The sequence below is a fragment of the Rattus norvegicus genome, chromosome 3 (assembly GCF_021556685.1).
Source record: "Rattus norvegicus strain SHRSP/BbbUtx chromosome 3, alternate assembly SHRSP_T2T, whole genome shotgun sequence".
NCBI classification, from domain to species: Eukaryota; Metazoa; Chordata; class Mammalia; order Rodentia; family Muridae; genus Rattus; species Rattus norvegicus.
Window position 1 is genome coordinate 50,522,557 of NC_141536.1, and position 27,605 is coordinate 50,550,161.

General features: G+C 37.9%; 1 protein-coding gene across 2 annotated transcripts in view; it reads right to left on the reverse strand.

Annotated features, from left to right (window-relative positions):
• Positions 1–27,605, reverse strand: part of Scn7a (sodium voltage-gated channel alpha subunit 7) — a 102,284-nt gene that overhangs the window by 19,464 nt on the left and 55,215 nt on the right. For both annotated transcript variants that reach the window (XR_015683392.1, NM_001388508.1), the window contains 6 exon segments: positions 16,825–16,921; positions 13,657–13,895; positions 7,559–7,729; positions 6,686–7,042; positions 4,373–4,807; positions 1,641–1,746 (listed from right to left, as the gene is read on the reverse strand). Coding sequence is in view for 1 of the 2 variants with exons in the window: in NM_001388508.1 (NP_001375437.1) it covers positions 1,641–1,746; positions 4,373–4,807; positions 6,686–7,042; positions 7,559–7,729; positions 13,657–13,895; positions 16,825–16,921 (1,405 nt within the window). In the remaining variant the exon portion in view is untranslated.

A 27,605-nucleotide genomic window follows, 5' to 3' on the forward strand; every position in this document is an offset into this window, starting at 1 on the left:
TGGGTGTGGGGGTTGGATAAAATTAAAAAAAATTTATTATGCTTTTAGTGCCAGAATGTGCTTCTTTAATAAAAATGAGATGTATTCCTTCCTTTGTCTTAGTTGACTCATGTCCTTGAATTTAAGTTGCTGAAATATTTGTGTGTGTGTGCATCTCTGTCTCTGTATTTCTGTCTCCCTCTGTTACTCTCTCTCTCTGTGTCTCTCTCTCTATCTCTCTGTTTCTCTGTCTGTCTCTGTCTCTCTGTCTCTCTGTCTCTCTGTCTCTGTCTCTCTGTCTCTCTCTCTCTCTCTCTCTCTCTCTGTGTGTGTGTGTGTGTGTGTGTGTGTGTGTGTAAGTGTGTTATGGTGCACTTGCCCATGTGGGTTCTTGAGAGGTTGATTTGGGGATGTCTTTCTTGATGTTTGGAGGCAGGTCTCTCAATGAACTTGGACTCACCATTTCCACGAGACTGGCTGGCCTAAAGGCTCCTGGATACACCTGTGTCTGCTTCATCAACAGAGGTGTTATAGACATGACTGCCAAACATGGCTTTTATGTGGATGTTTGGGATTCAAATTCCAGTCTTTCTGGATTGTATAGCAAGCAATCTATTCACATCATATCCACTCTGAGCCATATTTTGAGGCACAAATATTCTTATTTTCAAGCTATCAATTGAGCATTTTTGGCAGTAATTTAATGACTGCAGTTCAAAAGTTGAAATCAGTAGGAATTTATTAATCTTGCTAGTAAACAAATTTGAATTATAAATCACTAAGAAGTATACAGTATATATCTAGTGTGCCAAAGAGCTCCCTGAAGTCATATTTTATATGTGCTAATCATTATGCATGGGTTGGGGATTTAGCTCACGCTATGCAAATATATAAACCTATAATTATGCTTTATTTTTGTATAAAGTATGTAGAAAATTAAATTGACTCAATTCATGAAGTCAAAATCATTTTACTTGCAATCCACATAGTCTAGTGTCAATTTAGCTACTATTCCTTGCTCCAATATAATGTATGCAGTTGCACTAAATACAAGTATGCTATTACATAAAAACTTTAGATACATTCTCAATATTATTTATACCATGAAAAGTACATTTGCGTAAACTATCAATATTATTCCAGTAGTCACAAGTTTCTAGAGTTTCTTTCTGTATCAACTATGTCAGTCACTATCTCTATAGGCTGGGTCAATGAGTTAGGATGATGATGCTGATAACATTTTTGAGTGTTACTATTCTTTGGAAAGATTATCTTCTAGGATTGCATACACAAATGGATACCCTATCCCACAAACATAAATTTATGTTCATAACCATATTGTGAAGTTTATTACTCTTTAGACGAGAATGCAGTGTGGGGCTAAGTGGACAGAGAGACAGAAAGATGAAATGAAGCTATTGATGTCAGAGACAGCTTTTAACTACTACATTGCAGTGTATCAAACAGACTCTCTCTTTTCCCAAAAATGGTCTTTTCTCGATACTTATTGTATCTATTAAGTTATAGGTGCGTTGATGTACACACACTTCAATATGTATGCAACTTTTTTATAATTAAGCTTCAAATTAAATACTGCCATTATTGAGATTCAGAAAAATATTTTATTTTAGAATAAAGTCACTAGAAAAGCAACTACTTGCCATTTTTATGAAGCTTCGACTTTTCATGTTCATAGACCATTTCTTCTTCTTCAGAAATAGCAATATCAACCGTGCTGCACTCAGATGAACTAGATTGCTTCATTTTCTAGAAAAAATTATAGTCCCAATAAAAAAGTTACATCCAAAGTTCAACTTGATTGTGGTAGTTTTGTTTTATTTTCAGAAGTAAATATGATATACAAAAATATTATCAAAGTTAAAAGACATCAAGGTAGTTGAGGCTGACCTGAAATGACATTCACTGTGTATAGATTTGGTTTTTTAAGTTACTTTGAAGTACTTAAGTGATAATAACTTGAGGTAAAATTGAAGTTTAAGTATAAAGCATTTCACTTATTGTTTCTAAAATAATTGGGATTTGAATTTTAAGGCAATTCACATGGGACATATATATGTTGTTTTAGTTAGGCAGATACATCACAATAATTCATCCTATTACTGAGTAGACAATACATTTCATTATAACTGCTTAATCCAATCCAGATACTTTTGTGCTTGTCAGCTTTGCACATGAGATTACACTGATGTGAAAAGAAACACACAGAGAAGTATCTGGACAGAATGGGGCAAGTGGATAAAGTCACATAGGAAGATCCTGGAGATAGAGAGGTTCTCCATTCCCACTCGGCCATGACTGAGGCTCTAGGCTGCCGAGTCAGGGTGTTGATTGCTTTGTACCTGTGGCAAATGCTTCTATTTACTTTACTTTGAGATGGACACAAACATAACATCATTTAAATAAATCAGCATCCCATAAGTCAATAGCACTAAAAGATATTTCCTAATGTAGACAAATCATATAAAAGTATATAAAATGTTATTACTACGGGATTGTTTAGACAGAATTTGGAGAAAGATCTTATTGGTATTTGTTCATTCCTTGTGATCTTATGCAGGATCACTATAATGGAAAACTTTCTTTGTTTTATTACATAGCTAGTTGTCATCTCAGTAAAATCTGTTGCTTGAGCAAAGAAACAAAATGAGCAGAAAAGTATTATTTAGATAAATAATTGTACACTTACTATAGATATTATCAAACACTTCTCCATATGCTATTAATATGACCTATTAATAGCTTTACTTTATTACCTCATATATAGCTCAAAATATAAATTATAATTATAATTCATTTTGGTAGGTTATTGAACATCATGAAAAAATGTATTGTGATGTAGTTCTATATTTTTTAAAAAGTTTAACAATATGAAATATAGTTTGATCAGTCTTATGTGCATACATAATATTTTAATGGAAGAATACATGTATACTAATAAAAATGTATTTCTTAAATTAGTCTTTTTTCATGCTTTATTTGTGGTAATTTTTAGTCCAGTGTACATTAAATATTCTTGGACCATATAATTGACAAATTGCCTAATTAAATATATAGCTAGGGATATGCATCATGGATAAATCTTTGAGAAGTTAATTAACCAAAAAAAGGCTTAGATAAGCACACAATATTATTGACAGAATCTGAAATCCAATATTTACAGTTATTTCACATTATTGCTTTATTCTGCATTTTGTGCTTTAGAATTTCTAATGAAATCATCAAGATTTTCCAATGAAAATCCTGTTCTATTTACTACACAAAACAGTTTCATCTTGACATGCATGGACGCCAAGTCTTCAGAGAAGAAAGATGTGTGTGTGTGTGTGTGTGTGTGTGTGTGTGTGTGTGTGTGTGTGTGTGAATATTTGAGGAATAGAAATTCCCATCATTTGTCATTAAAGAAAAAGAAAGCCAAGAATATTGATATGCTCAGAGGAAAGTTGAGGATCTACTAATTACTGATCCTGAAATTGTGTCAGAAGATACATTTGAGGCATTATAATGGGCCACATCTGCCTGACCAGCAGAATTTTGGGGAAAGGGATGCCAGGCACAATGGGGACACATTAAAGACATAATCTTTCCTTCTCTGGGGCCTTCGGTTGACCTGAGATGATGTCCAATAAGATTCAGAGCTTGAAGCTGATATAGCACATACGCTCTCTGTAAGAATGGCTCTTACTAAATTGTACCTTTTGATAGTGCGTTAGGTCATTTCTAAGTGGAAAGGATACAACATTAAATATTTCAGAAGCTAAGTGAACAACAATGTTTAGCCTTTTAAATGTTTGTTTTTTTATCAATCAGAAATTTATAAAGTTCTAACTAGTCACAATACAAATTTATTGATTTTGTTATTATTTTTTTAGTCTTAATCAATTATATTTTTAAATATGGTAAATGTGAATGGACTAGACTTTCATTCTTAGCAATGAAGAAACAATCATGTCACAGTCTTTTAAGCTATTCTCACAGCTTGAAGATGATAACGCACAAGAAATTTCAATCATACACATTGAGTTTTACAAAGGTTTGTATGTGCTTTAGAGATGATTTTCAGAACCACAAATTGTCTTACATATTGATTTATAGAACTTCACAATTAAATCATAGTATATCTTCCAAATATCACTTTAAGCGAATTCACTACTGTTTCTCTCACTTCTTCCCTGTAAAAGAAATATATCTTCATTTTCAGATAAGGAAACAAAAGCTTGGACATTTAAGTAGTTTGGTTAAAACCATGAAATCCAGTAGTTAGGGAAGGTGGAATTAGGGTCAAACGTGCGATTTAACTCTGTAACACCAGTGTTGATTTACTTCTTTTGAGCAAAACCACAAATCCACAATGAATAACAATAGATCATCTTACCTCTTTACTGCTTCCATTTGCAGACTTGCTCCGAGTCTCCTTGTTATCCAGGTTTTCTATATCGGATTCTCCTGAAGCAATTGGCACAGTTTCTGATACACTGGGACTAGCAATCAGGGATTGGCTCTCAGACTCAGTCACTGGAGTTTTCTCAGTACCACTGCTCTGGTCCTTGTATCTGAGGAATGTTTGGGTGTTGCTCAGTTCAGAAAGAGTATGACCAGAAATATTCTCTTTAACACTTGGATCACATGTTTGGTCTGTTGCTTCTGTAGAAACAGTTTTTTCTTTGCACAGTATTTTAAGAAGCACACAGTTTATTACCATTTTTATCCATGCCACTGCAAGCTGAAGGTTTTTGGCTTCTTTGCTCACTTCTGTGGTAGCATCGTATGAAGCAAATGAGCTCACCAATGCCACAAAGAGGTAAAGTATCTTTTAAAAAAAAGGAAAAAAAAACATTTACTTGTTTTGTTTCATATGATAAAAGCAGACCTCTAAAGATTCTAGTCTGAGACACGAAAACTTTCAACTACGTCACAGTGCTCCTTGTAGGTGCCTTGCTAGCAGATTTTGTGAACAGATTTCCAGTTTGTTGTTTGTTTCCATTGTGTTGTGTTGCTTGCTCTTTTACCTGCTGTAGTTGTAGTTGTCTTCTTTTGACACTAAAGATTGAACACGAGGACTTGGGGACATGTGACTACTAGCAGAAATTTTACTACTCCACCAAAGAACTAATTGTAAGATCACAACACCTACCTATACAGTTCAATTTGTTTCTTTTTCCGGGGAGAAAAAGATAAGGTTTAAAGACCTCAAATCTAAAAGCTATTCTAGATTGTCATGCCAAAACTTGTTTCCTCAGGGAGTCAGGCTTCCCTAAAGCAAGAGAACACACATTAACTTAGAAACAGGAAGCATTACAACTGACAGAAAAGCTCTCTACTAACAAATGCCTATAGCAAACCCATTTTCAGTTGAGTCCGGTCCCAGCGAGATGTGCGAAGACCATGCAAAAGAGGATATGCTCCAGGGAGTTAGCCATGGTACTGAGCTCAACATCTAATACTTTAAAAGAAATGTCAACATTCACTACATAAAATATTGCTTCATAGTAGACAAGTTATTCAAAACTACAGGAAACCGGGAAAGGGACTAACATATGAAATGTAAATAAAGCAATATATCCAATAAAAATCCAATAAAAAATCATTGTGTGTAAATGATTTTAAAACAACAGTACTGTATATTGTGATGTTACAATCACTGAGAAATATAATCAAGTCCTGTTTAATTTACAGAGAACAATTTTTAATCCTGTTTTCAATTATTGCATATATATAAAAATACTTTTAGATTATTGTTTCTCCTTCTTTTTACATCTTCTGCAAAACGGTTTATTTTCATATTAGAAAATCAAAATGTAAGAATTCTATAAGAAAATATAAGAAAAACAAAGAAAGAAAATATCAATTGTTCTGTGAGAGAGATTTTAAAATTTTCTATACCACATGATTGTTTTAGGAGCAGTGAAGGCTCCTTACTCAGTTCATTTGGCAGTAGTTCAACGGTAAAGAAGTTTTAAAGTAAAAGCTTTCTCCTTTATCTAATGCAGAACATTTGTATACAAATGTTTATAGTCATTGCTGATTGGTCAAGTGAGAATAAAAAAACCATTGTCTAACGAACGACAAGTTCACAACTTATCAATAATATCAGTGTCTGTGGGCATGTATTTGAGGAATGAATCCGCCATTAACAATTCCCCAGGTAATGCCAGTGTGCAGGTATATTGACAGCCACTGCTATATTTAAGTGCTTCTGAAAATTTAATAAACCAACAAATCTTTTGGGAATAGAGTTGCCAGGTGAATTATGCTTCCACATACCTGTATGGAATTGGAAACTGCAGGTCTAACCGTATCCATGTGGTGTCAAAGCTACTTTGATTAACAGTATTATGACCTAGTGCTAGCCAATAGAAATATGGAAATTACACATGTAATATTAAGAAAGGACGTACTAATGAATTTCATTAAACTATATGCCTTTAAATATTATTATAATATAAATACAAACCTATTAATAACACACATTCTTTGGGAATAAATCCTGTATATATTTTTCAGTTGCTACATGGCTCAAATTGGACCAATTGTGTCTCATTGGTAATCGACATGTACCCAACTCTTTTGGACAATGCAGCTAAAAATCACTGGATTCTATCAATTGATCAAATACAAATCTATAATGTACACCAGTTTTTTGTTGTTTTGTTGTTGTTAAGAAGAAATGAAGGCAATCAATACTTACCAATAAATTTCCAATTAAAATGACCATCATGTAAAATGGAATACACCAGGCCTCGCCTGCAACCTCCATACACTCCCATAATGTCTCTATCCACTCTCCGCAGAGGATTCGGAACACAGTCACGTAGGCGTGGAGGAAGTCACTCATGTGCCAACGTTGGCGTTGACAGTCTTGATCTACGTGGCAGACACAATCTTTGTAACTTCGACCAAACAGCTTCATGCCAAACACGGCAGAGAAGTAAATGAAAATGGAGACCAACAGGACCAAGTCTTTCAGGGCCACCAATGCTCTACCAAGAATACGCATCAAATTCTTAAATGGTGGTGCATATTTTCCCAATTTTATAAATATCAACTAATAGACAAAAGTAAAATAAAAGGAAAAAAATCAACAGAAGATCAGTGTTGATTATGCACAATTCAAGTTTCATCAGAATTATGTAGTCATATATATGTACTTTAAAGTCATACCAAATTCAACATTATCAATAAAAACAAGTGATTACATTTATATCTTAAACATTTCATAACTTTATATACTAATTCTCTATATATGTTCTTAACCTATTTGTTAATTCACACTCAATACTGAACTTCCCTTATTGTGACAGGTGTGAATTTTAATAGCTGTTGGGCATAAATATCCACTCTTTGTTTATATTTTTCTTTATAACATATTTGTATTTTCTTAACGTTACCAGTCTCCCACATTTATATACACTGAAAACATTAAATATCATTTCAGGACTGAATGAATTTTACAGAGGATCCTAATATTTCCATTTTAAAATGTTTTACTATTGTCCTTTTACATTCAAGAAAGTAAGATATACTACAATAAAATAAAAATTCACTCTTGAATTCTACTTACTGGGACTAATATAAAAACAGTTATTTCTTCAATATCTGCTAGTAACATTTCTGTTAATCCCAAAACCACAAGAATACTGTCAAAAATATGCCAGCTTATTTGGAAATACCCATATGGATGCATAGCGATTATCTTCAAAATCATTTCTATTGTGTAAATTCCAATAAAAACCTGAAAAGAAACCAAACATATGGTGAGAACATTTCCCCAGTTGCAGCTAAGACTCACACATAGGCCTGTGCTTTTCAGGGGACTTCATACTCACACAGGCCTGTGATGCAGAGTGAATTCCACACCCTAACCTGCTACACAGTTCTTTTCAGACCCTTGTTAGTTTAGAGTCTGTATTTGATTTTCTATTTCAAGTCCTAATGTATGGAACATGAAAATTTAATAAAAGATATTCATGAAGAAAAGGAGTGTTTGAAGAAAAGTGATTACATTTGAAATACTTTGTTTGGAAATATGGAAAATATATTTAAGGCACTTAACCATTTAACTCATGAAAGAATGTAAGAAGCACATACTTATGCATGTACACATGCATGCAATGACACCTAGTGAAAAAGTAAGCCATGAATTTGATGGAAAGTGGACATAATGAGTTTTTCAGGCAAATGAATGGAACTAGAAAACATCCTGAGTGAGGTAACTCAGACCCAAAAGGACATGCATGGTGTGTACTCACTAATAAGGGGATATTAGCCAAAAAAGGTACAGAATAATGAGGACACAATCCACAGAACTCAAGAAGGTTAACAAGCTGAAGGGCCCAATGTGGATGCCTCAATCTCATGTGGGAGAGAAAAGAAAGCAGTCACAGGGCAGAGGGGCAAGAGGGATAGAGGTACCTGGGTGAGAGAGGAGACCTGGAGGGAAAGGGGGAAACATGATCAGGTATTAGGGGGGCAGGACTGAACCTTTGAGGCCAGCATAAAGAATGGAAACAGGCAACCTCAGGAGATAGGAGGAAGGGGACCTTCTATTTAGACTATACCAGAGTCCTGGGAGGTGAGAGACTCTCAGGACTCAAAGAAACGGACCTTGGGTGAAATGCTCTACAGTGGGGAGGGAGAACTTGTAGAGTCCACCTCCAGTGGAGGAACAGCACATCAAGTAGAGAAATAGGATTGCCATCCTACAGTCAAAAGCTCTGTCCCAGAATTGTTCCTGTCTGAAGGAACTGCAAGGATAAAACTGGAGAAGAGCCTGAGAGAAAGGAGGTGCAGTGACCAGTCGAAACTGGGATCCAGTTCAAGAGGAGGCCCCAGGACCTGACACTGTTACTTATGCTGTGGTGTGCTTACAGACCAGAGCTTAGCATGGCTGCCCTCTGAGAGGCCCAACAAGCAGCTGAAAGAGTCAGATATAGATACTAGCACCGAATCAATGGCCAGAAGCCAAGAACACCTGTGGTTGAATTGTGGGAAATCCGGAAGAAGCTGAGGAGGAGGGCAGCCCCATGGGAAGACCAGCAGTTTCAAGTGAACGGGACCCCTGAGATCTCTCAGACACTGGACTACCAACCAGGCAGCATACACTAGCTGATATGAGGCCCCCTGACACATGTGCATTAAAGGACTGCCTTTTCTGGTCTCAGTGAGAGAAGATGCACCTAACCCCTGAAAGACTTGAGGCCCCACATAGAGGGAAGTTCTGGTGATGTGGGATAGAGTGGAGAGGACATCTTGGAGACTGAGAGGGTGGGGGAGGAGGTATGGGATGGGGAGTGGTTAGGGGGCAGTATGGGAGGGGGATGAATACTGAACTGTAAAAAAGATTAAAGAGAAGTAGAAGGTATATAGGAATATTTGAAAGGAGGAAAGGGGAAATATTGTTATATTATAACCTTTAAAAAGTATATATATGATCAAGAAAAATTCCTGAATATACTTATAGAAATTATCTTTCAAATGTTATACTAGCAGTGACTTCTAAACTATTGTTTTAACAATTTTATTTATTCAGTAAAAGTGTGTGTGTATGTGTGTGTGTGTGTGTGTGTGTGTGTGTGTGTGTGTGTGTGTGTGTGTATGTGGTGGTAATGGCATATGTCTTTATTCCTAGCACTCAGAAGGAAAAGACAGATGAATTTTTTAGTTCAAAGCCAACTGGTCTACAGATTGAGTTCCAGGGCTACACAGAGGAAACCCTGTCTTCAAAATCAAAACCAAGAACACATCAAAATTGTCATCCATCATGATGAAGTAGGTTTCATCCCAAGTTCTATATACAGAAATCCATCAATGTAATCCACTATGTAAACAAATTCAAACAAACAAAAACACATGATCATTTCATTAAGTGCTGAGAAAGCATTAGACAAAGTTCAACACCCTTTCAGGATAACAGTCCTGGAAATATCAGGAACTCAAGGCCCATACCTAAACATAGAAAAGCAATATACAGCAAACCAGTGGCCAACATCAAATAATTGGAGAGAAACTTGATGTAATCTCACTAAAATCAGGAACTAGATAAGGCTGCCCACTCTCTTCCTTCCTATTCAATTTAATACATGATTCCCAGCCAAAGCAATTAGAAAACAAAAAAGAGGTTAAAGGGATACAATTTGGAAAGGAAGAAGTCAAAATATCACTATTTTCAGGTGATATGATAGTATACTTAAGTAAACCCAAAAATTCTATCAGAGAACTCCTAAACCTGAAAAACAACTTCAGGGAAGTGGTTGGATAAAATATTAACTAAAAAAAATAGTACCCTTCCTCTACTCAAAGGATAAACAGGATGAGAAGGAAATTAGGGAAATAACACCCTTCACAATAGTCACAAATAATATAAAATACCTTGATGTGACTCTAACCAAGCAAGTGAAAGATTTGTATGACAAGAACTTCAAGTCTCTGAAGAAAGAAAACGAAAATCTCAGAAGATGTAAAGATCTCCAATGCTCATGGATTGGCAGCATTAATATAGTAAAAATGGCCATTTTGCCAAAAGCAACCTACAGAGTCAATGCAATCCCCATCAAAATTCCAACTCAGTTCTTCATAGACTTGGAAAGAGCATTTTGCAAATTCACTTGGAATAACAAAAAAAAAAAACAAAACAAAAGCAAAAAAACAGGATAGAGAAAACTATTCTCAACAATACAAGAACTGCTGGGGGAATCACAATCCCCAACCTCAAGCAGTTTACAGAGCAATAGTGACAAAAACCAGTACATTATTGGTACAGAAACAGGCAGGTAGATCAATGGATTAGAATTGAAGACCCAGAAATAAACCCACACACCTATGGTCACTTGAGGAGCTAAAATCATCCAGTAGAAAAAAGATAGCATTTTCAGCAAATGGTGCTGGTTCAAGTGACAGCCAGCATGAAGAAGAATGCAAATTGATCCATTCTTATCACTTTGTACAAAGCTCAAGTCCAAGTGGATCAAGGACCTCCAAATAAATCTAATACACTGACACTAACAGAAGAGAAAGTGGGGAAGAACCTCGAACACATGGGCAGAGGGGAAATTTTCCTGAACAGAACACCAATGGCACATGTTTTAAGATCAAGCATCGACAAATTGGACCTTATAAAATTGCAAAGCTTCTGTAAGGCAAAGAATATTGACAATAGGACAAAATGGCAACCAACAGATTGGCAAAAGATCTTTACCAATTCTACATCTGATAAAGCTCTAATATCCAATATATACAAAGAATTCAAGACATTAGACTCCAGAGAGCCAAATAACCTTATTAAAATGAGCTACTTAATAAAAAAAAGAGCTACAGAGCTAAACAAAGAATTCTCAACAGGAATATCAAATGGCTGAGAGCACCTAAAGAAATGCTCAACATCCTTAGCCATCAGGGAAATGCAAGTCAAAACAACCATGAGATTCCACCTCATAATAGTCAAAAGGCCTAAGATCAAAAACTCAGGTGACAACAGATGCTGGTGAGGATGTGGAAAAAGAAGAACACTTTTCCATTGTTGGTGGGATTGCAAGCTGGTATAACCACTCTGGAAATCAGTCAGGAGGAGCCTCAGAAAATTGGACATATCATTACCTGAGGACCCAGCTATACCACTTCTCGGTATATACCCAAAAGATGCTCCAAAGACATATGTTCCACTATGCTCATAGCAGCCTTTATTTTTTGTAATAGCCAGAAGCAGGAAAAAACCCAGATGTTCTTCAACAGAGGAATAGATACAGAAAATGTGTTATATTTCCACAATGGAGTACTACTCAGCTATTAAAAACAAGAAATGAATGGAACTAGAAAACATCATCCTGAGTGAGGTAACCCAATAACAAAAGTTGTATCCACTCACTGATAAGTGGATATTAGACCAAAGACTGGGAATACCCAAAATATAATCCATGGACCACATGAAGCTCAACAAGTTGGAAGACCAAAGAGTGGAATCTTCACTCCTTCTTAGAAAGAAGAACAGAATATTCACAGGAGGGAATACAGAGACAAAATGTGGAACAGAGTCTGAGGGAAAGGTCATCCAGAGATGGCCCCACCCAAGGATCCATCCCATATACTGCCACCAAACTCAGACAATCTTGTGGATACCAAAAAGTGCATGCTGATAGGAGCCTGATATAGCTGTCTCCTGAGAAGCTCTGCCAGAGCCTGACAAATACAGAGACAGATGTCAGGAGACAATCACTGAACTGAGAACAGGGTTACCAGTGGAGGAGTTAGAGAAAGGACTGAGATAACTGAGGGGGTTTGCAATCCCATAGGAAGAACAATAATATCGATCAACCAGAACCCCACCCCCAATAGCTCCCAGAAACTAAACCACCAACCAAAGAGTACACATGAGGGTCCTTGGCTCCAGTCACTTATGTAGGAGAGGATAGCATTATCTGGCCTTAAAGAGAGGAGAGTCCCTTAGCCTTATGAAGGCTCCATGCCCTTGTGTAGGGGAATGAGAATGTGGGGAGATGGGAAGGAGTAGGTGGATGGTTGGGGACACTCATAGAGGGAGGGGGAGTAGGGGAAGGGAAGGGGCATTCCAGAGTGGAAATCAGAAAGGGGGAAAACATTTGAAATGTAAATAAAGAAAATATCCAATAAAAATGTCTCTTAAAAAACCCCAAAACCAACTAACCAAAAACAAACAAAACAAAAAGCAAATGCTCCCAAACCCCCAAAATAAAACAAAATACCGTCTCTCTCTCTCTCTCTCTCTCTCTCTCTCTCTCTCTCTCTCTCTCTCTCTCTCTCTCTCTCTCTCTCTCTGTGTGTGTGTGTGTGTGTGTGTGTGTGTGTGTGTGTGTGTGTAAGTGCAGGGTGTTCACAGAGGCCAGAAGAGTCAGACTTCTGCTGAAGCTGGAGTTACAGGCAGTTTTGAGCTGCCTGTTGTGGGTGCTAGGTACTCTAAAACTGAATTTAGGTCCCCTACAAGAACAATATGTACTCTTAACCACTGAGCCGTCTCTCCAGCATCCCATTATTATAGTATCAAGTAAATGTATATTTTGAAATGGCCTATTGGTTTGTTTTGTGTACAATACTTAGCAACCTAATAACAGAGCAGTTAAAAGATTTAAGAAATAATCACTTACTTGAGTTTTAACATGTTCATAAATCCATTGTAATCTATTTTAATTTTTTCATTGTATATGAGAAACTACTCACAAATCTCTAAAAATGCCTTGTTAAAATGATAAACACCAATCTAGCATAAAGAGAGACAGTTGAAACAAGTGGCTCCACGTACTGCTGTAGTCAGGATTCAGAATGCAGAAGAAAGCTACCATTAATATTACCCTCCCAGAATATGCTCATGATAGGACATCCATTTCTAGAATGTATGTTTGGGAAAGATTGAACAATAAATTGTTTCCATTTAATTTCATTGCCAGGAGGCAAAATAGGATTCCAAATTTAAATGATAGAATCTTGAATTTTAATTGTTAAACTTTTGATGATAATAGTTACAATGTGGGGGCTGAAGTGAACAAGGTAATAATATACCATCTTACTCAATACCAGAATAATCCGTGCTTACAGTAACAAAGTGGGGTTATAAGATAAACTGATAAGGATAGCAATTACAAAACTACAAAACCCTGAAACTATGAGTGAAAACAATGAATGATGAGTTCTTACCAAGTTTCCAATGGCAAGGAGTGACATGAGCTCCTCACTCATTGGAAAGTGTTCTAGGGCCAGGAAGCATATGTTTAAAATGATGCATATAACAAGGAAAAGATCAAACAATGGGTGTGTTATAATTCTGTCAGCAAACTCATTCAGTTTTATCCAACAGGGAGAGCATTTCCAGATAAAGCAGGTTTTAGTAAACTTATACCAACAGAGTGGGCATTCCTTCCTGGATGTTTCTGGTTCTAAAATGAAAGATGAGAAAAGTTAAAAATAATGTTAAATTCTTGACAGTAGGCAAATCTAACACTTTCATGAGAAAACTCTACAGATATTGATTTTGTATGCCAAGTGAGCATATATGAATAGTCTATACTAACACACAACAAAGTGAGACCCATGTCTTCTATTTTGTTGTAAATATCAAGGTAGAAAAATGTAATGCAAATGAAGCAACAATGTACAAGTAGGAAAGGATAAATTTCTCATAAACCAAGTGTGGGTGAGAATAAGATGATTTTTTTCTTTTCTTTTATTGGATACTTTATTTACATTTCAAATGTTATCTCCTTTCATGGTTTCCCCTCGGGAATACCCTCAATCCCATCCCCCCATGCCTCAATTAGGGTGCTCCCCCAACTCTTTTCCTCTCCCTACCCTGGCATTCCTCTACACTGGGGCATCAACCAAGTGGACCAAGGGCCTCTCCTCCCATTGATGCCTGACAAGGCCCATCCTAAGCCACATATGCAGTTAGAGCTATGGGTCACTCTATGTGTCCTCTTGTGTTGGTGGTTTAGTCCCTGGGAGCTCTGGGGTGTCTGGTTGGTTGATATTGTTGTTCTTCCTATGGGTTGCAAACCCCCTCAATTACCTCAGTCCTTTCTCTAACTCCTCTGTTGATGACCCTGTTCTCAGACAATGGTTGGCTGTGGGCATCTGCCTCTGTATCTATCAAGATCTGGCAGAGTCTCTCAGGAGACAGTTATATCAGGCTCCTGTCAGCGTGCACCTATTGGCATCCCCAGTAGTGACTGGGTTTGGTGACTGCATGTGGGATGGATCCCCACATGTGGCAGTCTCTGGATGGCCTTTCCTTCAGTCTCTGCTCCACATTTTGTCTCTGTATTTCCTCCTATGAGTATTTTGTTCCTTCTTCTAGAAGGACTGAAGTCATACTTTTTTCTATCTTCTTCCTGAGCTCATGTGGTCTATCAATTATATATTGGGTATTCCCAGCTTTTCAGCTAATATCCATTTATCAGTGAGTGCATACCATGTGGGTTCTTTTGTGATTGGGTTACCCTATTCAGGATGATATTTTCTAGTTCCATTCATTTGCCTGCGAATTTCATAAAGTCATTGTTTTTACTAGTAGAGTAGCACACCATTGTGTAAATATACTACAATTTCTGTATCTATTCCTATGGTGAAGGACTTCTGGGTTCTTTCCACCTTCTGGCTATTATAAATAAGGCTGTTATGGACATAGTGGAGCATGTGACCCTGTTATATGCTGGTGCATGTTTTGGGAATATGCCCAGGAGTGGTAGAGCTGGGTCCTTAGGTAGTACTGTGTCCAATTTTCTGAGAATCTTCCAGACTAATTTCCAGAAGGTTTGTACCAGTTTGCAATCCCACCAACAGTGGAGGACTGTTTCTCTTTCTTCACATTCTCGCCAGCATCTGCTGTTACCGGAGTTTTTGATCTTTAGCATTCTCACTGGTATGAGATAGAATCTCAGGGTTGTTCTGATTTGCATTGTCCCGATGACTAAGGATGTTGAACATTTCTTTAGGTGCTTTGTGGCCATTCAATATTCCTCAGCTGAGAATTTTTGTTTAGCACTGTAGCTCATTTTTTAATAGGATTATTTGATTTTCTGGAGTCTAACTTCTTGAGTTCTTTGCACATATTGGGTATTAGCCCTCTCTATTGGATGTAGGATTGGTAAAGATCTTTTCCCAATCTGTTGGTTGCCCTTATGTCCTAATGACAGTGTCTTTTGCCTTACAGAAGCTTTGCAGTTTTATGAGGTCCCATGTTTTGATTCGTAATCTTATAGCATAAACTATTGGTATTCTGTTCAGGAAAATTTCCCCTGTACCCATGTGTTCAAGGCTCTTCCCCACTTTCTCTTCTATTAGTTTCAGTGTATCTGGTTTTATGTGGAGGTCCTTGATCCACTTGAACTTGAGCTTTATACAAGGTGGTAGGAATGGATCAATTTGCATTCTTCTACATGCTGACTGCCAGTTGAACCAGCACTGTTTGTTGAAACTGCTGTCTTTTCCACTGTATGGTTTTAGCTCCTTTGTCAAAGATCAAGTGGCCATAGGTGTATGGGTTCATTTCTGGATCTTCAATTCCACTCCATTGATATACCTGCCTGTCTCTTTGCCAATCCCATACAGTTTTTATGCCTATTTCTCTGTAATACTGCTTGAGGTCAGGGATGGTGCTTTCCCCAGAAGTTCTTTTATTGTTGAGAATACTTATTGCTATCCTGCTTTTTTGTTATTCCAAATGAATTTGCAAAGTGCTCTTTCTAAGTCTATGAAGAATTGAGTTGGTATTTTGGTGGGGATTGCATTGTATCTGTAGATTGCTTTGCACAAGGTGGCCATTTTTATTTTATTAATCCTGCCAATCCATGAGCATGGGACATCTTTCCATTTTCTGATATCTTCTTTGAATTTGTCCTTAATTTCTATATTATATGATTTATATCATAATAACTTTTGAAATTGTCTGTGATAAAGAACCACTGGTTAAATGTAAAAAATATATGAATCTAAAATACTTTGAGATATTGTCATTATACAGTTGATCTTTGAAGAACATGAGATTAGGCCAAAGAGTTCTGCCACCAAATATACAGGTCTATCTTCCCATAGCTACAGACATAATAATAGTCTGAAGCGGAGCTAAGATTTCCTCACATAATATAACCATCAACACATTTTTTTATATTTTATATGTTTTAGTTGTGGGGGTAAAATCCATGAACCATGTGAAACTGCAATCAATGTGCAATTAGTTAAAAGACTCCGCTCCTGTGTAATGACTAGCACTCCATGGATATTCAGAAGATTTTGCAAATACTTCACTATTGAGAATTGCTCAATACTGTGGAGAGTTCAAGTAGTTCTTTTTTTTTTTTTTCATTTTACCTTCTTTGTGTCCAAGGGCAGTGTCTTCCAGTATATCCAATGTGGTGTTTATAGAGGTTGGTGATCTTTTCTTCATTTCTATTTGTGTAGTTTCCATCTAAAAGAAGTTTAATAGGTTTAGTAAGAGCTAGCTCTCCATCATCACAGCATTACAACATGGCATTAACAGAATATAGAACTTGACCTTTCTACAGCTTCTTTCTTCCAGGGGCTTTTTGTGTTTCATCACTGGCCCTTCCTACAGTATTGGCTGTACTAAAATTAATTAGAATTCGATGGGCGATAAAGGCTACAATTGGAACGCAATCAAAGTTTTCACTCTGACCTGAATAATAAATAGAGCAGGCTAGTAAATGTTAGCAGTACTATTTATATTTATAAAATTTATATTCATAAAGTAATTTAAACCAATTACCAGATTATTATGGGATATTCATTTGACAAATATGCTTCTGAGTAATGAAAATATTTCCCTAAAACCAAAATATTTTTGCTCAAAGATATACTAACTTTATAATATGGACAATCCTCTAAAAATTAAAATTATTTGGATACATGACTAAATAAATCTTGAAGAATCTAAGGTCCTGGAATGGATTTAAAGGCTTGTTTAGATGGAAAGTGTTTGATAGTTAATACAGGTCTAACTCCACAGATGTATTATTTCTTCAAGTGTCTCATGTCCCTTCAGTAATGTTTTTAACATATTCTCTGCTGTGTTTATCTTCTATATGTTTTACATTTATTTATTATTTCTGAGTGTACTTGGTGTGTACTTTGTGTGTGTGACATTTTTTCTGGACTCAGTTCCTTTTTTTGCCATGTGGGTTCCTGGGATGGAAATCTGACCTTTGGGTTTAGTTGTGTCTTGTGGATCTTTTAAATAATTTTTAAAAGAGTTCTTGCAGTACAATGTTACTCTAAAATTAAAAGCTTTGGTGTGGATGTTTCAGTTTTACCAAATTGTAATATCACAGGAAGAACCAAAGAGATCTCCTGGTCCAGTATGTTGAAGTTCAGACAGAGTAATGTTAAACCTGTCATGGGAACTATTGTTGTACATGTCTAGAGATGACCAGCAGTCACAGTCCTCCAAACTCCAGACTATGCTTTACATATTCTGCTATTTGACAAATTCTGATACTGTACATCTGATGTGGCCAAATAGAGATTAATGAAATCACTGCAATAACTTTAGTATCAATAAAATTTCATTAATAGAGGCAGAGGGCATTAAGTCCAACTACATTTCATATTGAGTTTGATTATGAGAATGAAACTCATCAGATCTACTTCCCTTTATAATTAGGTTAAAAAATAAACTAAAATTTAAGAATTTCACAATCATTGTTTAATCAAAAAACACATATTCAAGAAAACATTTTAACTGAATTATAAGGTTATATATAAAATTGAAGTTATATCCCATAAATTTCTAAGACACAAAAACCAATAGAAGTGAAATTTCTACAATCTGACAAGGATTTCTCAGGTAATATTCTCCATAAAGATGATAGTTTCTGATGTAGTCCATAATATCTCAGGTGATCATTTATGACAGAAGTTGGCCCTCACAGAGCTGTTTTAGAGAGCAACAATTTGCTGGAATTCCACCAAAGAGCAATCAGTTAATATTATCATCTACGTGGGAGAGGAAAGAATTGGGGTGACCCCAAACCTATCCTTAACAATTAACAACATATGACAGACTTTAGTTTTCAGTTTCTTTCAGTTTTCTGAAGATATGCAAATGAAACCCAGACATGATATTATTTTAAGAAATATATTATAATCCCAAACATTACAACCTGTAATAGTTATTTCTTAATATTATCAACAACTATCTCCGATTTTTTTGTTCTCTTTTGTTCAAAAACATTATGCTATGGCTGAGCCATTCCAATACAAGTAAGTTTCACACATGCACTTAACTGGCAGATATTCTAATGATTCTATATTTTTTCAATGATTTAAATGTTAAAGATGTTAAATCACTTATACTTTAGAACTCTCTACAGTCTTGATTTAGCTCCTTTAGTTGAAATTTAATCTGTGCCTCTCTCTCATATGGTCCTTAGATTAACAGGCACATCAGACATAGCTCAGGTTTTGGCAAAGAGATAATATGCATAGTGCCCTGGTGTTTCCTCTAATAACATCAGTAAATAATTTCTTTACTTCTGGAGATAACTCTGGCCTTATGACAGATTCATAACTTTTCTCCCTATTAGACCTATAGTTTTGTGCAAATTTACAAAATTACATGGCAGTTACATTTATCAACCTTATCCCCAATATTTAGAGAACTATCAATATCAATTAGATTAATTACATAAATGTTATAGGGTTGTCAAGTTAAATGTAGCCACCACTTTTCAAATTGCTTTCACTTTACTCTGGTTTTCAAATATTCCATTCTTTTCCTGAAGTTTTACCAGTTTCTAATGGTATATGAGAGAATTATTTATGTAAACCGTGTCATTTTGGAATTATATTGCTTTGGAAGTGGGCCATAAGAACTGTTAGGTAGCTAGACAGATTCCAACAGATTATAGGCCACTTAGGCTGAGCTAATTCATCATAGTGGGCTTTGGAACACATCCCCAATTTCCCTAGTAACATTAGAAATGGAAGCTTCACAAATGCCCCTATAAATATTTAAAATACCAAGTGGAAATATCAAAAAAGCAGGATCATGAGTACTTTCAGGCCCATCAAAGTGATCTTGACAGGAAGACCAGTAGAGTCAACTAACCTGGTGCCTGAGGGCTCACAGAGACTGAACCACCAACTAAAGAACATGGAGGGGCTGGACCTAGGTCTCCCTCACATATGTGGCAGATATGCAGCTCGGTCTGAAGTAAATGTTGCCCGTAAATCTGTTGCCTCTCTATGGATCCTGTTCTACTAACTGAGCAGCTTTGTCTAGACTGTGAGAAGATATGGTTAGCCTTACAGAGATGTGATATGCCAGGGTAGGGGGATACCTACTGGGATCCCCCCTTCTCAGAGAAGGGTAGTTAAGGATTGGTATGGGGGAACCTACAGGAGGTAAGGGGCTGCTACCTGTATATGAAGTGAACAAATACATTAATTATCAAAAAAAACCCATAACATTTTCTTTTCCTTTTTCGTATCTCATTTCAACTCCTTGTCTAACTTAAAAAAAGCACGATTCTTTTTCTATGCATCCACTCCCCTTCTCCCAGCAGTTGCTGAGACGTATAGCTTGCCTGGTTTGTTAATTTTCTCTCAATCAAACTGGTCTAGATCTTCCTTCTAGTTCTACTTTGAGTTTCTGTTTGCGTCAAAATGATGTTAGTACTGTGTGTGTGTGTGTGTGTGTGTGTGTGTGTGTGTGTGTGTGTGCCTCTGTGTGCAGAGGTAAGAGGACAGCTTTGTGAGTTTGATTTTCTCAGTCTACTTTTACATGGGTTTTAGAGTTTAATCTCAGATCATCAAGACAATATGACAAGGGCTTTTCTGTGTTGAGTCATCTCATTGGCTCTGCCTTTAAACTGTTTTATTAATGAAATTAAAAACTCATATGGGAACATGATTTGCCTTTAAGAAAACTAAGTAGAAGTTAAGTGATGAGCAATGGCTTCAACCAATTGGTAAAAAAAATAAATAAAAGTACTTCTGGGGGAAACACCATTCCTGACCTCAAGCTGTATTACACAGCAATTGTGATAAAAACTGCATGGTGTTGGTAAAGAGACAGGAAGGTAATTCAATGGAATAGAATTAAAGACCCAGAAATGAACCCATGCACATATAGTCACTTGATCTTTGGCAAAGGAGCTAAAACCATCCAGTGAAAAAAAGACAGCATTTTCAAAAAATGGTGCTGGTTCAACTGGTGGCCAGCATGTAGAAGAATGAAAATTGATCCACACTTACCTCCTTGTACAAAGCTCAAGTCCAAGTAGATCAAGAACCTCCTCATAAAACCAGATACACTGAAGCTAATAGAAGAGAAAGTGGGAAAATTTCCTGAACAGAACACCAGTGGTTTATGCTCTAAGATCAGGAATTGACAAATGGGACCTCATAAAATTGCAAAGCTTCTGTCAGGCAAAGGACACTATTAATAGGACAAAATGGCAGCTAACAGATTGGACAAACATCTTTACCAATTCTACATCTGATAGAGGGTTAATATGTAATATATATATATATATATATACAAGAAGTTAGACTCCAGAGAACCAACTAATCCTATTAAAATGGGGTACAGAGCTAAACAAAGAATTTTCAGCTGAGGAATACTGAATGGCTGAAAAGTACCTAAAATGTGTTCAACATTGTTATTCATCAAGGAAATGCAAATCAGAACAACCTTGAGATTCCACCTCACTACAGTCAGAATGCCTAAGATCAAAAACTCAGGTGACAACAGATGCTGGTAAGCATGTGGAGAAATAGGAACACCCCTCCATTGTTGGTGGGATTAGATGCTCATTAAACCACTTTGGAAAACAGTCTGTAGGTTCCTTAGAAAAATGATAGGACAATAAAAGATCCTGTCATTCTAATACATTATAGAGTAATTTACGTAGCCAAAGTAAAGGAAACAGATGTCAGCTCCTAGAGGTAAATTACTAAACTCAAAAAGCCTGAAATGGCCCTTTGGGAATATATGACAGACAGAACTAGAATGAAGAACTCATGAGTAGGGACCCAGAAGGCCTCTGCCATGGGCAAAGGTTTCAATCTAATCTCAATGTCCCACTGTTGTATTCTTAGCTCCAATGATGGTGGTTGAGGAGGTTGTGCTTTGGAGATGTAATTAGGTCATGAAAACAGAATCTTCATTAGTGAAATGGTTGGTATTGTACATGTGAGGTTGAAAGAGAACATTTGTCCTTTTAGCAACAAGGACACAACTGAAGCAGACTAGAAAACAAGGCCTCACCAGGCATTGGATTGGGTTTGACTTTTGACTTTCTGGTCTCTGAACTATGTCAAAGTAATGTATCCTCCTCCTAACGATGCAGTTCATTTTCATCTGGCTCCAAAGGTAGAGTAAAGTGATATGAGAGTGAAGTCATGGGACTCTACCATAAATCATGCCCCTGTAGCACAGGAAATGAGAAGACAGAGGAGGATCAGTGCCATTTTCCTTCACAGATAAACTTGTTTTATTTTGTTAGTGTTGCTGATGTTGTTTGTTTTTGTTTGTTTGTTTTGTTACATCATGAGAGCCAAAAAAGCTAATGGAATTTGTAAGGCAGAATTTAGGTGTCTCTGGCTTTTCCCAATGATGGAGTAAATGTGAACAGAGCACAGCTTCTAAAGAACAGCTTCCATCTTCAAAAGGACTCCAGAAGACAGAGTGGTCCTGTACTTACTGGGTTTGATGGAAACCATCCTTACTCTTTGTATCTTCAACATTCTCAAGTTATAAAGGACTTCATATTGGAGATAAAATTTATAATATGGCACTCAAGCATTTGCTACACTCTTAGAAAGACACACAGCTGTTGCTTTGAGCACCTCTGTCAGATCCAGGCCTGCTGGTCTCTTACAGCATCCTCAAGGCTCTCAACGGTCAAGACAGCTTCAAAGGATGTCTTTAAGAAGTTCAAAGCTGCCTCCTTTCACGTAACACCATCAATAAACTAACAAAAACAATCACATTGAGGTATGATCTTCATTTATTAAAAAAGTAAAACAAAAAGAAAAAAGAAAACAGACTGGAAAAGTCAAGAATTTTCTAGAAATGAGAAATGTTGACTTAAAACTAAGAGTTTGGATTCTAGCACTAACTGAAAAATATAATTCATGTGATATAATTTTCTTCAATTGGCAGAGTGGAGGTTATTTTCAATGGCGTTTTTTGGTTGTAGAAAGCAGTATCAATTAACTTGAACCCCTGAGAACTCTGAGACACTGGACCACCAACCAAGCAGCATACACCAACTGACATAAGGCCCACAGCAAATATACAGCAGAGGACTGCTGGGTCTAGACTCAGTTAGAGAAGATGCACCTAACTCTCAAGAGACTGGAGGCCCCAGGGTGTGGGAAGGTCTCCTGAGGTGTGGGTAAGGGCGGGGACATTCCCATGGAGATGGGGCGGGGGAGAGGTATGGGATGTGGAATAGTCAGAGGGTGGACTGGGAGGGGGATAAAAACCGGAGTGTAAAAAAAGTTAAATGAAAATTTTTAAAAATTCTCAAAAAAGAAAAAAAGAAAATTGGATGTAGTGCTACCTGAGGACCCTGCTATATCACTCCTGGGCATATACCCAAAAGATGCTCAAGCTTAACAAGTACACATGCTCCACTTTACTTATAGCAGCCTTATTTATAGTAGTCAGAAGATGGAAAGAACCCAGATGTCCTTCAACAGAGGAATGGATACAGAAAATGTGGTACATTTGCATAATGGAGTACTATTCAGTTATTAAAAACAATGACTACATGAAATTCTTAGGCAAATGGATGGAACTAGAAAATATCATACCGAGTGAGGTGGCCCAGTCACAAAAGAAGACACTTGGTATGCACTCACTGATAAGTAGATATTAGCCCAAACTCTTAGGATACCCCCGATACAATTCACAGAATACGTGAAGCTCAAGAAGGAAGACCAAATGTGGATGCTTCATTCTTTCTTAGAAGGAAAACAAAATGCTCGGCGGAGGAAATATAGAGTTAAAGAATGGAGCAGAAACTGAAGGAAAGGCCATCCAGAGATTGCTCCACCTTGGGATCCATTCCATATACAGACACCAAACACAGACACTACTGTGGATGCCAAGACATTTTGCTGACATGAGCCTGATATAGCTGCCTCTTGAAAGGTTCTGTCAGAGCCTAACAACTAAAGAGGCTGATGCTTGCCACTAACCACTGGACTGAGAACAGGATCCCCAATGGAGAAATCAGAGAAAGGTCTGAAGGGGGTGAAGGGGTTTGTCACCACATAGGAAGAACAACAACATCAACTAACCAGACCCCTCAGAACTCCCTGGGACTAAACCACCAAGCGAAGAGTTCATATGGATTGACTCATGGCTCCAGCTGCATATGTAGCACAGGATGGCCTTGTTGGACATCAATGAGAGGAGAGGCCCTTAGCCCTGTAAAAGCTCAATTCCCCAGTGTATGAGAATGTCAGGGTAGGGAGGTGGAGTGGGTAGGTATGTGGGGAAGTACCCTCATAGAAGCAGTGGGAGGACAGATTGAATAGGGTGTTCTGGAGGGGTAACCGGGAAAGGGGAAACCATTCAAAATTTAAATAAATAAAATATTCAATAAAAACAAAAACAATGGAGACACCGCCGGAACCTGAAGGAAACAGACCGGATAAACAGTTCTCTGCACCCAAATCCCGTGGGAGGGAGAGCTAAACATTCAGAGAGGCAGACAAGCCTGGGAAACCAGAAGAGACTGCTCTCTGCACACACATCTCGGACACCAGAGGAAAACGCCAAAGGCCATCTGGAACCCTGGTGCACTGAAGCTCCCGGAAGAGGCGGCGCAAATCTTCCTGGTTGCTGCCGCTGCAGAGAGCCCGTGGGCAGCACCCCACGAGTGAACTTGAGCCTCGGGACCACAGGTAAGACCAAATTTTCTGCTGCAAGAAAGCTGCCTGGTGAGCCTGGGACACACGGAGGCAGAATTCCTCTAGGACCGGGCACCTCCTGTGTTTACCGGAAGTCCCACACCCGCGGATCCCGGCCTGCAGCAGCTCTCTGCTCCCAGACCCCATGAGAGAGAGACCCAACCGCCTGGTCAGGTGGGCACTCCTGAGGCTGCAGAGGGGAAGAGACCACCAACACTGCCCACCCCTGCCCACATCCCTGGCCCAAGAGGAAACTGTATAAAGCCTCTGGGCTCCGGTGGGGGAGGGCCCAGGAGCGGCAGGACCCCTGCCTGAGACACCGCCGGAACCTGAAGGAAACAGACCGGATAAACAGTTCTCTGCACCCAAATCCCGTGGGAGGGAGAGCTAAACCTTCAGAGAGGCAGACAAGCCTGGGAAACCAGAAGAGACTGCTCTCTGCACACACATCTCGGACACCAGAGGAAAACGCCAAAGGCCATCTGGAACCCTGGTGCACTGAAGCTCCCGGAAGGGGTGGCGCAAATCTTCCTGGTTGCTGACGCTGCAGAGGGCCCGTGGGCAGCACCCCACGAGTGAACTTGAGCCTTGGGACCACAGGTAAGACCAACTTTTCTGCTGCAAGAAAGCTGCTTGGTGAACTCAAGACACAGGCCCACAGGAACAGCTGAAGACCTGTAGAGAGGAAAAACTACACGCCCGAAAGCAGAACACTCTGTCCCCATAACTGACTGAAAGAGAGGAAAACAGGTCTACAGCACTCCTGACACACAGGCTTATAGGACAGTCTAGCCACTGTCAGAAATAGCAGAACAAAGTAACACTAGAGATAATCTGATGGCGAGAGGCAAGCACAGGAACCCAAGCAACAGAAACCAAGACTACATGGCATCATCGGAGCCCAATTCTCCCACCAAAACAAACATGGAATATCCAAACACACCAGAAAAGCAAGATCTAGTTTCAAAATCATATTTGATCATGATGCTGGATGACTTCAAGAAAGACGTGAAGAACTCCCTTAGGGAAACACAGGAAAACATTAATAAACAAGCCTACAGAGAGGAATCGCAAAAATCCCTGAAAGAATCGCAAAAATCCCTGAAAGAATTCCAGGAAAACACAATCAAACAGTTGAAGGAATTAAAAATGGAAATAGAAGCAATGAAGAAAGAACACGTGGAAACAACCCTGGATATAGAAAACCAAAAGAAGAGACAAGGAGCTGTAGATACAAGCTTCACCAAAAGAATACAAGAGATGGAAGAGAGAATCTCAGGAGCAGAAGATTCCATAGAAATCATTGACTCAACTGTCAAAGGTAATGTAAAGCAGAAAAAGCTACTGGTCCAAAACATACAGGAAATCCAGGACTCAATGAGAAGATCAAACCTAAGGATAATAGCCCTGGGTCCTGCTAAGACTGAACCCCCAGTGAACTAGACTCGTGGGGGGAGGGCAGCAATGGGGGGAGGGTTGGGAGGGGAACACCCAAAAGGAAGGGGAGGGGGGAGGGGGATGTTTGCACGGATACCGGGAAAGGGAATAACACTCGAAATGTATATAAGAAATACTCAAGTTAATAAAAAAATAATAAAAATAAAAAAATAGGTATAGAAGAGAGTGAAGACTCCCAGCTCAAAAGGACCAGTAAATATCTTCAACAAAATCATAGAAGAAAACTTCCCTAACCTAAAAAAAGAGATACCCATAGACATACAAGAAGCCTACAGAACTCCAAATAGATTGGACCAGAAAAGAAACACCTCCCGTCATATAATTGTCAAAACACCAAACACACAAAATAAAGAAAGAATATTAAAAGCAGTAAGGGAAAAAGGTCAAGTAACATATAAAGGCAGACCTATCAGAATCACACCAGACTTCTTGCCAGAAACTATGAAGGCCAGAAGATCCTGGACTGATGTCATACAGACCCTAAGAGAACACAAATGCCAGCCCAGGTTACTGTACCCTGCAAAACTCCCAATTAACATAGATGGAGAAACCAAGATATTCCATGACAAAACCAAATTTACACAATATCTTTCTACAAATCCAGCACTACAAAGGATAATAAATGGTAAAGCCCAACATAAGGAGGCAAGCTATACCCTAGAAGAAGCAAGAAACTAATCGTCTTGGCAACAAAACAAAGAGAGTGAAAGCACACAAACATAACCTCACATCCAAATATGAATATAACGGGAAGCAATAATCACTATTCCTTAATATCTCTCAACGTCAATGGCCTCAACTCCCCAATAAAAAGAAATAGATTAACAAACTGGATACGCAACGAGGACCCTGCATTCTGCTGCCTACAGGAAACACTCCTCAGAGACAAAGACAGACACTACCTCAGAGTGAAAGGCTGGAAAACAACTTTCCAAGCAAATGGTCAGAAGAAGCAAGCTGGAGTAGCCATTCTAATATCAAATAAAATCAATTTTCAACTAAATGTCATCAAAAAAGGTAAGGAAGGACACTTCATATTCATCAAAGGAAAAATCCACCAAGATGAACTCTCAATCCTAAATATCTATGCCCCAAATACAAGGGCACCTACATACGTAAAAGAAACCTTACTAAAGCTCAAAACACACATTTTACCTCACACAATAATAGTGGGAGATTTCAACACCCCACTCTCATCAATGGACAGATCATGGAAACAGAAATTAAACAGTGATGTCGACAGACTAAGAGAAGTCATGAGCCAAATGGACTTAACGGATATTTATAGAACATTCTATCCTAAAGCAAAAGGATATACCTTCTTCTCAGCTCCTCATGGTACTTTCTCCAAAATTGACCATATAATTGGTCAAAAAACGGGCCTCAACAGGTACAGAAAGATAGAAATAATCCCATGCGTGCTATCGGACCACCACGGCCTAAAACTGGTCTTCAATAACAATAAGGGAAGAATGCCCACATATACGTGGAAATTGAACAATGCTCTACTCAATGATAACCTGGTCAAGGAAGAAATAAAGAAAGAAATTAAAAACTTTTTAGAATTTAATGAAAATGAAGGTACAACATACCCAAACTTATGGGACACAATGAAAGCTGTGCTAAGAGGAAAACTCATAGCGCTGAGTGCCTGCAGATAGAAACAGGAAAGAGCATATGTCAGCAGCTTGATAGCACACCTAAAAGCTCTAGAACAAAAAGAAGCAAATATACCCAGGAGGAGTAGA